Raw genomic sequence first — 13,637 nt, forward strand, 5'->3', positions numbered from 1 at the left:
CCCTTGATATAGGGGTGAGTATATCAAGCACCCTTAAATCTATCCCTTCTAACTCTCTTACTCTCCACACAATCTCTGCTTGGAATAGGGTTGGACCTTCTCTTCCTCAAGACCATCCTTTCCTCTCCTCCAGGGCCATAAGTCTCATGACCTAGTGATCATGTTGGAGCATGTATACTTTGGAAGGAATTCTACTATATGGTTCCTGTAGCCATTGCTTTTTATTAGGATTCTTTTGATTGGAAAGCCACATGAAAATTTAGAGCTAGAGATGAATAGGATTCAATATATCTGTATAACATCAAAAATATGCCATTACTTATAATCCCTATAAAAATTCATTTTCTAAAGGCTTCAGTATGCTCACAAGAATAATTTATATGTAAGGAAAAAATATAACAGACTAGGTTAATGAACCTGAAGTCAGGTAACTTGTGAATTGCATTGTTTTCTAATAGATGACCAAGATGATTCTTCTTTCTTACAGCATTTTCCCCACCCCTGCCCTGACTCCAGTATTATAAATACTGGCTTTTATGTCAGTTACAATGGGGCTAAACTACATTTTATTTTGTATATGTTATGTATGACATACAAGCCTTTTGAATTTATAATAACTATGTAAAGCAGTGAGCAGATGGTAAGCTCCATGAGAACAGGGTCACCATTACAACCACAGCACAATAAAATGGACAAGCTTCTCTAAAAATGAGAGTTTAATTTTAATTTTTATTTTACCCTAACCCTAACCCTATATATTTTTATATAAATATCTTAAGCACTCTTTAATATCATTCATTCATCCATTCATTCAATTATTTCAGAAACACACGTTGAGAGCTTGCTATGGACTAGATACTCTTTTAAGTTCTGAGCAATACATAATTGAGTAATACAAAATTTTTGCTCTTAAGAGTTTAGTCTCGTTCTGTTCATCATCCTTGTGACTGTTAACCATTTTCAATCTTAACTAAACATGCTAATATAATTGCATATTCACTGTCATACAGTGCTCAGGAAGGCATGCCTAGGAGTCAGATAAGGCAGGTTCAAAAAGCCTACTTACTAGCTGTTCAATTTTAAGCAAGTACGTTGGCCTCTTTAAGCCTTAGATCCTCATTTATAAAAAGATAATAGTACATACACCCAGAGTTTCAAAAAGGTAATAATTAAATGAGAAGCATTAACACAGTATTTAGCCCAGAGTAGGGCATAAGGGCTCAATACACATTGGCTTTTATCGTCATCATCACTGTCACCATCACCATCACCAAGTCGACATTTCTGCTTACTCTTTTCTTCTTTAAAATTGTTGCCATGTTATTCATTTATCCAGAGTAAGCTTAAGGAGACAAGTGAAGCAGGAAATACCTGTTTCAATTCCCAAAGGGTGTTTTGCCATCCCTGGAGGAACAGACAAGTCTGCATCTACTACCTTGGCATTAATACTCCATTTCACCTTTCAGTGGCATGTTTTGTTTGTTTGTTCATCTTGTTGTTTAAACAACAAAAATTTATTTTTCACAGTTCTGAAGGCTGATAAATCCAAGATCAAAGTGCCAGCAGATTGGGTGTCTGGGGAGAGCCCTCTTCCTGGTTTGCAGACAGCCGTCTTCAAGTTACGGCTTCACATGGTGGTGAGGGGGTGGTGGTGGTGGCAGGAATATCTTATTTAGGGATGTAGAAATAATTTATAGCTAGAAATGTTAAAATATTGTGGAACCACCTTTTCAACATCATTGGGTAAAAAGTGAGTTCTGGAGATGCCTCTAAGGCAAAATATGCCCAGACTATAATAAAGAACTAAGTTAACAACAGAATTTTAAAATTTTCACCCAAAAAAAGTAAATTCCTGAAAAATGAAAAACTTGCTAAGTTAACATCTGAATTTAGACACTAAAATGTCTGTCTTGTCTAGAAATGTATTACTAGGCAGTAGCTACACAAAGGTAGCAATTAATGTGACAGCAGTTGAGCGTTAAGACCAAATTAGGGGGAATTATTTACTCTCATTACTATAATTGGAAGTGTACAGGATGCACCCAGAAGCTACGATAAAGGGGATTATGGATAAATACACACTACTTTTTTTTTTTTTAGAACTTAAAATTTAATTATATATTGTGTAATACTGACAGTTTAGTGAAAAGCTGATACTAGCTTGACAATGGAATGATTTTTGTTTGTTGGTTTAAACTTTTGCAATTCAGGAAGCAGTGTCAAAAACAATAACATCAGACAAAGGGCCACTTGAGAGAGGCAAAGAATAAAAATATGAATTTAAAAAGAACAGGAGAAACTTCAAATATTACAAAGGCAACAACGATTATATTCACAATTATAAAAGTAATGATTAATACTGAATGATCTCATAAAGTAGAAACTCAGCAGGTAAGAATGGGTTTTTTTTTTAAAGATATTTATTGGAGTATAATTGCTTTACAATGGTGTGTTACTTTCTGATTTATAAGAAAGTGAATCAGCTATACATATAAATATATCCCCATATCTCTTCCCTCTTTTGTCTCCCTCCCTCCCACGCTCCCTACCCCACCCCTCTAGGTGGTCACAAAGCACCGAGCTGATCTCCCTGTGCTATGCGGCTGCTTCCCACTAGCTATCTATTTTACATTTGGTAGTGTATATATGTCCATGCCACTCTCTCAATTTGTCCCAGCTTACCCTTCCCCCTCCCCATGTTCTCAAGTCCATTATCTAGTAAGTCTGTGTCTTTATTCCTGTCCTGCCCCTAGGTTCCTCAGAACTTTTTTTTTTTTTAGATTCCTTATATATGTGTTAGCATACAGTATTTGTTTTTCTCTTTCTGACTTACTTCACTCTGTATGACAAACTCTAGGTCCACCTCACTACAAATAACTCAATTTCGTTTCTTTTAAGGCTGAGTAATATTCCATTGTATATATGTGCCACATCTTCTTTATCCATTCATCTGTCGATGGACACTTAGGTTGCTTCCATGTCCTGGCTATTGTAAATAGAGCTGCAATGAACATTTTGGTACATGACTCTTTTTGAATTATGGTTTTCTCAGGGTATATACCAGGTAGTGGGATTGCTGGGTCATACGGTAGTTTTATTTTTAGTTTTTTAAGGAACCTCCATAATGTTATCCATAGCGGTTGTATCAATTTACATTCCCACCAACAGTGCAAGAGGGTTCCCTTTTCTCCACACACTCTCCAGCATTTATTGTTTCTAGATTTTTTGATGATGGCCATTCTGACCGGTGTGAGGTGATACCTCATTGTAGTTTTCATTTGCATTTCTCTAATGATTAATGATGTTGAGCATTCTTTCATGTATTTGTTGGCAATCTGTAGATCTTCTTTGGAGAAATGTCTGTTTAGGTCTTCTGCCCATTTTTGGATTGGGTTCTTTGTTTTTTTGATATTGAGCTGCATGAGCTACTTGTAAATTTGGAGATTAATCCTTTGTCAGTTGCTTCATTTGCAAATATTTTCTCCCATTCTGAGGGTTGTCTTTTTGTCTTGTTTATGGTTTCCTTTGCTGTGTAAAAGCTTTTCAGTTTCATTAGGTCTCATTTGTTTATTTTTGTTTTTATTTCCATTTCTCTAGGAGGTGGGTCAAAAAGGATCTTGCTGTGATTTATGTCATACAGTGTTCTGCCTGTGTTTTCCTCTAAGAGTTTGATAGTGTCTGGCCTTACATTTAGGTCTTTAATCCATTTTGAGTTTATTTTTGTGTATGGTGTTAGGGAGTGTTCTAATTTCATTCCTTTACCGGTAGCTGTCCAGTTTTCCCAGCACCACTTATTGAAGAGGCTGTCTTTTCCCCATTGTATATTTTTGCCTCCTTTATCAAAGATAAGGTGACCATATGTGCGTGGGTTTATCTGGGCTTTCTATCGTGTTCCATTGATCTATGTTTCTGTTTTTGTGCCAGTACCATACTGTCTTGATTACTGTAGCTTTGTAGTATAGTCTGAAGTCAGGGAGCCTGATTCCTCCAGCTCCATTTTTCTTTCTCAAGATTGCTTTGGCTATTTAGGGTCTTTTGTGTTTCCATACAAATTGTGAAATTTTTTGTTCTAGTTCTGTGAAAAATGCCACTGGTAGTTTGATAGGGATTGCATTGAATCTGTAGATTGCTTTGGGTAGTATAGTCATTTTCACAATGTTGATTCTTCCAATCAAAACATGGTATATCTCTCCATCTGTTTGTGTTATCTTTGATTACTTTCATCAGTGTCTTATAGTTTTCTGCATACAGGTCTTTTACCTCCTTAGGTAGGTTTATTCCTAGGTATTTTATTCTTTATGTTGCAATGGTAAATGGGAGTGTTTCCTTAATTCCTCTTTCAGATATTTCATCATTAGTATATAGGAATGCAAGAAATTTCTGTGAATTAATTTTGTATCTTGCTACTTTACCAAATTCATTGATTAGCTCTAGTAGTTTTCTGGTAGCATCTTTAGGATTCTCAATATATAGTATCATGTCATCTGCAAACAGTGACAGCTTTATATCTTCTTTTCTGATTTGGATTCCATTTATTTCTTTTTCTTCTCTGATTGCTGTGGCTAAAACTTCCAAAGCAATGTTCAGTAATAGTGGTGAGAGTGGGCAACCTTGTCTTTTTCCTGATCTTAGTGGAAATGGTTTCAGTTTTTCACCTTTGAGGACGATGTTGGCTGTGGGTTTGTCATATATGGCCTTTATTATGTTGAGGTAAGTTCCCTCTATGCCTACTTTTTGGAGGGTTTTTATCATAAATGTGTGTTGCATTTTGTCAAAAGCTTTTTCTGCATCTATTGAGATGATCATATGGTTTTTATTCTTCAATTTGTTAATATGGTGTATCACGTTGATTGATTTGCGTATGTTGAAGAATCCTTGCATTCTTGGGATAAACCCCACTTGATCATGGTGTATGATCCTTTTAATGTGCTGTTGGATTTGGTTTGCTAGTATTTTGTTGAGAATTTTTGCATCTATGTTTATCAGTGATATTGGTCTGTAGTTTTCTTTCTTTGTGAAATCTTTGTCTGCTTTTGGTATCAGGGTGAATAAGTTTGGCAGTGTTCCTCCCTCTGCTATATTTTGGAAGGGTTTGAGAAGAATAAGTGTTAGCTGTTCTCTAAATGATAGAATTCGCCTATGAAGCCATCTGGTCCTGGACTTTTGTTTGTTGGAAGATTTTAAATCACAGTTTCAATTTCAGTGTTTGTGATTGGTCTGTTTATATTTTCTATTTCTATCTGGTTCAGTCTCAGGAGGTCGTGCTTTTCTAAGAATTTGTCCATTTTTTCCAGGTTGTCCATTTTATTGTTATATAGTTGCTTGTAATAATCTCTCATGATCCTTTGTATTTCTGCAGTGTCAGTTGTTACTTCTCCGTTTTTATTTCTACTTCTATTGATTTGAGTGATCTCCCTTTTTTTCTTGATGAGTCTGGCTAATGGTTTATCTATTTTGTTTATCTTCTCGAAGAACCAGCTTTTAGTTTTATTGATCTTTGCTATTGTTTGCTTAATTTCTTTTTCATTTATTTCTGATCTGATCTTTATGATTTCTTTCCTTCTGCTAATTTTGGGGGGTTTTTGTTCTTCTTTCTCTAATTGCTTTAGGTTTAAGGTTAGTTTGTTTATTTGAGATGTTTCTTGTTTCTTAAGGTAGGATTGTATTGGTATAAACTTCCCTCTTAGAACTGCTTTTGCTGCATCCCATAGGTTTTGGGCAGTCGTGTTTTCGTTGTCACTTATTTCTAGGTATTTTTTGATTTCCTCTTTCATATCCTCAGTGATCTCTTGGTTATTAAGTAGTGTATTGTTTAGCCTCCATGTGTTTGTACATTTTACAGATTTTTTCCTGTAATTGATATCTAGTCTCATAGCGTTGTGGTCAGAAAAGATACTTGATACAATTTCAATTTTCTTAAATTTACCAAGGCTTAATTTGTGACCCAAGATATGATCTACCCTGGAGAATGTTCCATGAGCACTTGAGAAGAAAGTGTATTCTGTTGTTTTTGGATGGAATGTCCTATAAATATCACTTAAGTCCATCTTGTTTAATGTGTCATTTAAAGCTTGTGTTTCCTTATTTATTTTCATTTTGGATGATCTGTCCATTTGTGAAAGTGGGGTGTTAAAGTCCCCTACTATGATTGTGTTATTGTCGATGTCCCCTTTTATGGCTGTTACCATTTTCCTTATGTATTGAGGTGCTCCTATGTTGGGTGCATAAATATTTACAATTGTTATATCTTCCTCTTGGATTGATCCCTTGATCATTATGTAGTGTCCTTCTTTGTCTCTTGTAATAGTCTTTGTTTTAAAGTCTATTTTGCCTAATATGAGAATCGATATTCCAGCTTTCTTTTCATTTCCATTTGCATGGAATATCTTTTTCCATCCCCTCACTTTCAGTCTGTACGTGTCCCTAGGTCTGAGGTTGGTCTCTTGTAGACAGCATATATATGAGTCTTGTTTTTGTATCCATTCAGCCAGTCTATGTCTTTTGGTTGGAGCATTTAATCCATTTACATTTAAGGTAATTATCAATATGTATGTTCCTATTACCATTTCCTTAATTGTTTTGGGTTTCTTATTGTAGGTCTTTTCCTTCTCTTGTGTTTCTTGCCTAGAGAAGTTCCTTTAGCATTTGTTGTAAAGCTGGTTTGATGGTGCTGAATTCTCTTAGCTTTTGTTTGTCTCTAAAGCTTTTGATTTCTCCATCGAATCTGAATGAGATCCTTGCTTGGTAGAGTAATCTTGGTTGTAGGTTTTTCCCTTTCATCACTTTAAATATGTCCTGCCATTCCCTTCTGGCTTGCAGAGTTTCTGCTGAAAGATCAGCTGTTAACCTTATGTGGATTCCCTTGTCTGTTATTTGTTGTTATTCCCTTGCTGCTTTTAATAATTTTTCTTTGTATTTAATTTTTGATAGTTTGATTAATATGTGTCTTGGCATGTTTCTCCTTGTAATTATCCTGTATGGGCCTCTCTGCTCTTCCTAGACTTGATTAACTATTTCGTTTCCCATATTAGGGAAGTTTTCAACTATAATCTCTTCAAATATTTTCTCAGTCCCTTTATTTTCCTCTTCTTCTTCTGGGACCCCTACAATTCGAATGTTAGTGCATTTAATGTTGTCCCAGAGGACTCTTAGACTGTCCTCAATTCTTTTCATTCTTTCTTCTTTATTCTGCTGTGTGGTAGTTATTTCCACTATTTTATCTTCCAGGTCACTTATCCATTCTTTTGCTTCAGTTATTCTGCTATTGATTCCTTCTAGAGAATTTTTAATTTCATTTATTGTGTTGTTCATCATTGTTTGTTTGCTCTTTAGTTCTTCTAGGTCCTTGTTAAACGTTTCTTGTATTTTCTCCATTCTATTTCCAAGATTTTGGATCATCTTTTCTATCATTACTCTGAATTCTTTTTCAGGTAGACTGCCTATTTCCTCTTCATTTGTTTGGTCTGGTGGGTTTTTAACTTGCCCCTTCATCTGCTGTGTGTTTCTCTGTCTTCTCATTTTGCTTAACATACTGTGTTTGGGGTCTCCTTTTCGCAGGCTGCAAGTTTGTAGTTCCCGTTGTTTTTGGTGTCTGCCCCCAGTGGCTAAAGTTGGTTCAGTGGGTTGTGTAGGTTTCCTTGTGGAGGCGACTAGTGCCTGTGTTCTGGTGGATGACGCTGGATGTTGTCTTTCTGGTGGGCGGGTCTGCATCCGGTGGTGTGTTTTGAGGTGTCTGTGACCTTATTATGATATTAGGCAGCCTTTCTGCTAGTGGGTGGGGTTCTGTTCCTGTCTTGCTAGTTGTTTGGCATAGGGTGTCCAAAACTGTAGCTTGCTGGTCATTTAGTGGAGCTGGGTCTTGGCATTGAGATGGAGATCTCTGGGAGATTTTCACCTTTTGATATTACACGGAGCTGGGAGTTCTCTGGTGGACCAATGCCTTGAACTCGGCTCTCCCACCTCACCCTCTCGTCCAGACCACTCTGAATAAAAGGGAGAGAAGAAAGAGAGAGAGAGAGAGAGAAAGAAAAGAAAGAGTTATTAAAATAAAAAATAAAAAATAATTATTAAAAATTTTTAAAAGTAATAAGAAAGAAGAGAGCAACCAAACCAAAAAACAAATCCACCAATGATAACAAGCGCTAAAAGCTATACTAAAAAAAACAAACCCCAAAAACAGACAGACAGAACCCTAGGACAAGTGGTAAAAGCTAAGCTATACAGACAAAAATCACACACAGAAGCATATACATACACACTCACAAAAAGAGAGAAAGGAGAAAATATATATATATCGTTGCTCCCAAAGTCCACTGCCTCAATTTGGGATGATTTGTTGTCTCTTCAGGTATTCCACAGATGCAGGGTACATCAAGTTGATTGTGGAGATTTAATCCACTGCTCCTGAGGCTGCTGGGAGAGATTTCCATTTCTTTTCTTTGTTCGCACATCTCCTGGGGTTCAGCTTTGGACTTGGACCCGCCTTTGCATGTAGGTCACCTGAGGGCATCTGTTCTTCACTCAGACAGGACGGGGTTAAAGTAGCAGCTGATTAGGGGCTCTGGCTCACTCAGGCTGGGGGGAGGGAGGGGTACGGAATGCAGGGTGAGTCTGCAGTGGCAGAGGCCGGCATGACATTGCAGCAGCCTGAGGCGCGCCGTGCGTTCTCCCAGGGAAGTTGTCCCTGGATCCCGGGACCCTGGCAGTGGCGGGCTGCACAGGCTCCTGGGAGGGGCAGTGTGGAGAGTGACCTGTGCTCGCACACAGGCTTCTTGGTGGCTGCAGCAGCAGCCTTAGCGTCTCATGCCCGTCTCTGGGGTCCGCGCTGATAGCCTCGGCTCGCGCCCGTCTCTGGAGCTCGTTTAGGCGGTGCTCTTAATCCCCTCTCCTCGCGCGCCACGAAACAATCGTCTCTTGCCTCTTCGGCAGGTCCAGACTTTTTCCCGGACTCCCTCCCGGCTAGCTGTGGCGCACTAGCTCCCTTCAGGCTGTGTTCACGCCGCCAACCCCAGTCCTCTCCCTGCGATCCGACTGAAGCCCGACCCTCAGCTCCCAGCCCCCGCCCACTCCGGCGGGTGAGCAGACAAGCCTCTCGGGCTGGTGAGTGCTGCTCGGCGCCGAGCCTCTGTGCGGGAATCTCTCCGCTTTGCCCTCCGCACCCCTGTGGCTGCGCTCTCCTTCGTGGCTCCGAAGCTTCCCCCTCCGCCACCCGCAGTCTCCGCCCACGAAGGGGCTTCCTAGTGTGTGGAAACCTTTCCTCCTTCACGGCTCCCTCCCACTGGCGCAGGTCCCGTCCCTATTCTTTTGTCTCTGTTATTTCTTTTTTCTTTTGCCCTACCCAGGTACGTGGGGAGTTTCTTGCCTTTTGGGAAGTCTGAGGTCTTCTGCCAGCGTTCAGTAGGTGTTCTGTAGGAGTTGTTCCACATGTAGATGTATTTCTGATGTATTTGTGGGGAAGAAGGTGATCTCCACGTCTTACTCTTCCGCCGTCTTGAAGGTCTCCCCCCCAGTGGCATGTTTTTAATAAAACCATCAGTGCTCTTGCAAGATAAGGTGGTGCTAAAAATTACGTGTGTTACATTGATGTAGAATTGTTAGAGACATAAGAATAGGAGCTTGGAAAGCTGAGTTAAAATCCTAGACTTTCCTTTTGAATTTGGGGGCCGTATATCTAGCTGCAACTACTACCAAAACCCTTTTTGAAAACTGATTTTCTCCAAGGTTCAAACACTATCTAGTTGACAAATACAATGACATAGACTCAAGGAATAGGGAACTAGCCTCCATTTGCCTGAATTCAGTAACTCTGCAAGGACACAGAAATGGCACAACCAAAACTATTCTCACTGGCTACACCTCCACTTCCCAGGCATAATTTACTCTTATCAAACCATCATAATCATAACTGTAAAGTGGAATGAATAGAGAGTAGCATCTTACTATACACTCTTGAATGATTACTAAAAACAATCATGATTTCACATACATTTCATGAATTGTCAAACTTTTTAAGAACTTTAACTTTTCAATTCTTTTGAGAGCTCATCTAAAGCTGCACTATCAATTCAACTTTATATACTTCCATTTTTACTTCTGTATCGTTAGTGTATATTCATAAATGGCATTATATGTTTGGACAGAGAGAGCCTCAGAATGGTATCATAGTATTGTCTGCAGAACGCCAAGAGCTGGGGCCCTGTGTAATATTCCTGATTGCCACTATTTTGCCAAATCTCTGAGGGACCGTAGTGTGGTGCTTAAGAGCTCACAGACCCTCATCTTTTACTTAAGTGACATTTTGGCACATTACTTAACCTCTAAAAGTCTCTGTTTCCTCATGATTCAACGGAAATTATTGTACCTACATCATAATTTAGTTGTATTGAATGAACTAATGAATATCTCATGTTTAACTTGGTGAATTTCAAGTGTTCAGTTTTCTCATCTGTAAAATGAGAGCGTTAGATTATTAATTCTAAGATCTCTTCTAGGAGTAACATCTAATGAGCTATTTTATTCCTCTTGTCATCTCCCTATTCTCATGAGCAAGGGCTCTGTGTTGCCTCCAAGGGTTGTAACTGGTTTTCAAGTTCTTCTTCAAGGGACTTCAAACATTTATTATTTGGTAATTAAAGAATAACTAGGTTTTAGTTTTCTTTTCACCCTCCTCCCTCAACCAGGTATGGGGAATGACTGCCAGTTGTTTAACTTAATTGAAAAACAATTTCTGAGCATTATATTTCTCTTTCTTTGACTTTTGGCTGAAGTGGGCCTACCAGGAAGCTACCTATAATCATTCTTCCTGAGAATTTAGCACTTGTTCAAATTCAATTTTCCAATGAAATAAAGCTATGAATGTCCTTAAAAAGAAACTTGAAAGTAAATGGTCAAAGCATCACTGGATTTCTAATAGGATGACTATGTATTTTAAAAGTTACATTGGCAATTCTAAAATGTTTTACCTCTATCTTGTTCATTAATTCATAAAAGAGAATTTTGCCTTTTCCAAAATAGCTTTGACTTGGGAAATTTCACTAGAAAGTTGGATACCACAATGATCTTCCAACTACAAAATGCTTTGGAAATGCATTTCTTTTTGTTTATTTTTGGCTTTGCAATGAAGCAGGAATAAAAAAATAACAAGGCACTAGGTATTATGTAAATAGGTCCCTTAGCTAGAATGATTGGAGGAAAAAGTAAGCTCGAATAACATTAAAGCCAAATTATCCTTGAAATCTATGTCACTATGAAAAATGCATGTAGCTCAAAAGTAACCAAATCATCAACAAAATTTGCAAAACTATATAAATATATGAATTTATATTATAGAAGATGATAATTTAAAATGACTTTTGCTCTAAGTTTCCAAACACATACTTCATGTCAGAGAAATGGCTAGAATTAGTAAAAGGAGCCTTACAAACACTGTAAGTCTCAAGTGGCCAGCCTAAGGCTGAGAAGCACAGTGTGGGCTGAATTTATTACTAGATATGTCTTTTCTACATAGGCATTGGCAGAGCAGGTTTTCATAACTTCCTATCATTTTTGACATTTAGCCCATGGGGAAGATGGTAAATATCATTGATTAATCACATAAAAAACAAACAGGGGTGCCCTTGTTCATGTTGCCACTTCAGCAAATGGAGATGTAAGGAGGGATAAAGAGGCTTCATGAGACCCATGGTGATTTTAATTGAGAGTCACTGGCTGACCAAAAGTGAGCGCTTTTGTGACCAATTGTGTGAGTAGGTGGACGAAATTTGGAAGCAACCTGAAAGAAATCACTAAGACATTATCCTTGAAATGGGGAAGTCAAGTTTAATGAAAGTATAGAACCTTTGTTCTTAACCAGGAGCGATTTTGTCCCTCGGGGTACTTTTGGTTTTCAGGACTCATAGGGGACAAGGGATGGGGCTGCTATTGGTGTCTAGTGGTTACAGATCAGAGGTGCTGCCAAACAGCTTTAAATGCACAAAATGCCCCACCCACATAGTAAATAACTCTCCAGCCCCAAATATTAAAAGCGCTACTGTGATAAAACCCTCCTATAGACCCTTGTGGTATGAACTAAGTGAGATGAATATGATGGTATATGGGAAAGAAAGAACTGTATTTACTAATTAAGGAGTTTCAAGCAATACAAGAATTTATAGATGATACACTAACTTTCTTTGGATTTTTTTGAATTGAAGTATAATTGATTTACAATACTATGTTAGTTTCAGGTATACAGCAAAGTGATTCAGTTTTATATCTATCTATCTATCTATCTATCTATATATATATATATACACATATATATTTTTAGATTATTTTCCATTATAGCTTATTGAAAGATATTGAATATAGTTCCCAGTGCTATGCATTAAATCCTTGTTGCTTAAGTATTTTATGTATAGTAGTTTGTATCTGTTATTCCCATACTCCTAATTTATCCCTCCCCTGTCCCTTTCCCCTTTGGTAACCATAGTTTGTTTTCTATGTCTGTGAGTCTGTTTCTGTTTTGTATATAGACTCATTTGTATTATTTTTTATTTATTTTATTTTTATTGGAGTATAGTTGATTTACGATGTTGTGTTAGTTTCAGATGTACAGTAAAGTGAATCAGTTATACATATATATATATATATATATATATATATATATCCACTTTTTTTAGATTCCTTTCCCATACAGGTCATTACAGAGCACTGAGTAGAGTTCCTGTGCTATACAGTAGGTCCTTATTAGTTATCTATTTTGTATATAGTAGTGTGTATATGTCAATCCCAATCTCCCAATTTTTCACCCTCCCCTTTTCCCCCCAGTAACCATAAGTTTGTTTTCTACATCTGTGGCTCTATCTGTTTTGTAAATAGGTTCATTTGTGTCATTTTTTTTTTAGATTCCACATATAAGCGATATCATATTATATTTGTCTTTCTCTGTCTGACTTACTTCACTCAGTATGACAATCTCTAGGTCCATCCATGTTGCTGCAAATGGCATTTTTCATTCTTTTTTATGCTGAGTGATATTCCATTGTATATATATACCACATCTTCTTTATCCAGTCTTCTGTTGGTGGACATTTAGTTTGCTTCCATGTCTTGGCTATTGTATATAGTGCTGTAATGAATATTGGGGTGCATATATCTCTTCGAATTATGGTTTTCTCCAGATATATGCCCAGGAGTGGGATTGCTGGATCATATGGTAACTCTATTTTTAGTTTTTTAAGGAACCTCCATACTGTTCTCCATAGTGGTTGTACCAATTTACATTCCCACCAACAGTGTAGGAGGGTTCTCTTTTCTCCACACCCTCTCCAGCATTTATTGTTTGTAGACTTTTTGATGATGGCCATTCTGATTGGTGTGAGGAGATATCTCATTGTAGTTTTGATTTGCATTTTTCTAATAATTAGCAATGTTGAGCATCTTTTCATGTGCCTCTTGGCCATCTGTATGTCTTCTTTGGGGAAATGTCGAGCTAGGTCTTCTGCTCTTTTTTTGATTGGGTTGTTAGTTTTTTTGATATTGAGCTGTATGAGATGTTTGTATATTTTGGAAAGTAAGCCCTTGAAGGTCGCATCATTTGCAAATATTTTCTCCCAATCTATAGGTTGTCTTTTCATTTTGTTTATTGTTTCCTTTGC

General features: G+C 37.6%; 1 protein-coding gene across 1 annotated transcript in view; it reads right to left on the minus strand.

Moving 5' to 3' along the window:
• Positions 1 to 7,838: 7,838 nt before the first annotated feature.
• Positions 7,839 to 13,637, minus strand: part of TMEM232 (transmembrane protein 232) — a 275,976-nt gene continuing 270,177 nt past the window's right edge. Inside the window, exon 15 of the mRNA XM_068534862.1 lies at positions 7,839 to 7,982. Coding sequence (XP_068390963.1) covers positions 7,839 to 7,982 — 144 coding nt within the window. The remainder of the gene's footprint in view (positions 7,983 to 13,637) is intronic.

Source organism: Eschrichtius robustus, chromosome 2 (assembly GCF_028021215.1).
Source record: "Eschrichtius robustus isolate mEscRob2 chromosome 2, mEscRob2.pri, whole genome shotgun sequence".
Taxonomy (NCBI): Eukaryota; Metazoa; Chordata; class Mammalia; order Artiodactyla; family Eschrichtiidae; genus Eschrichtius; species Eschrichtius robustus.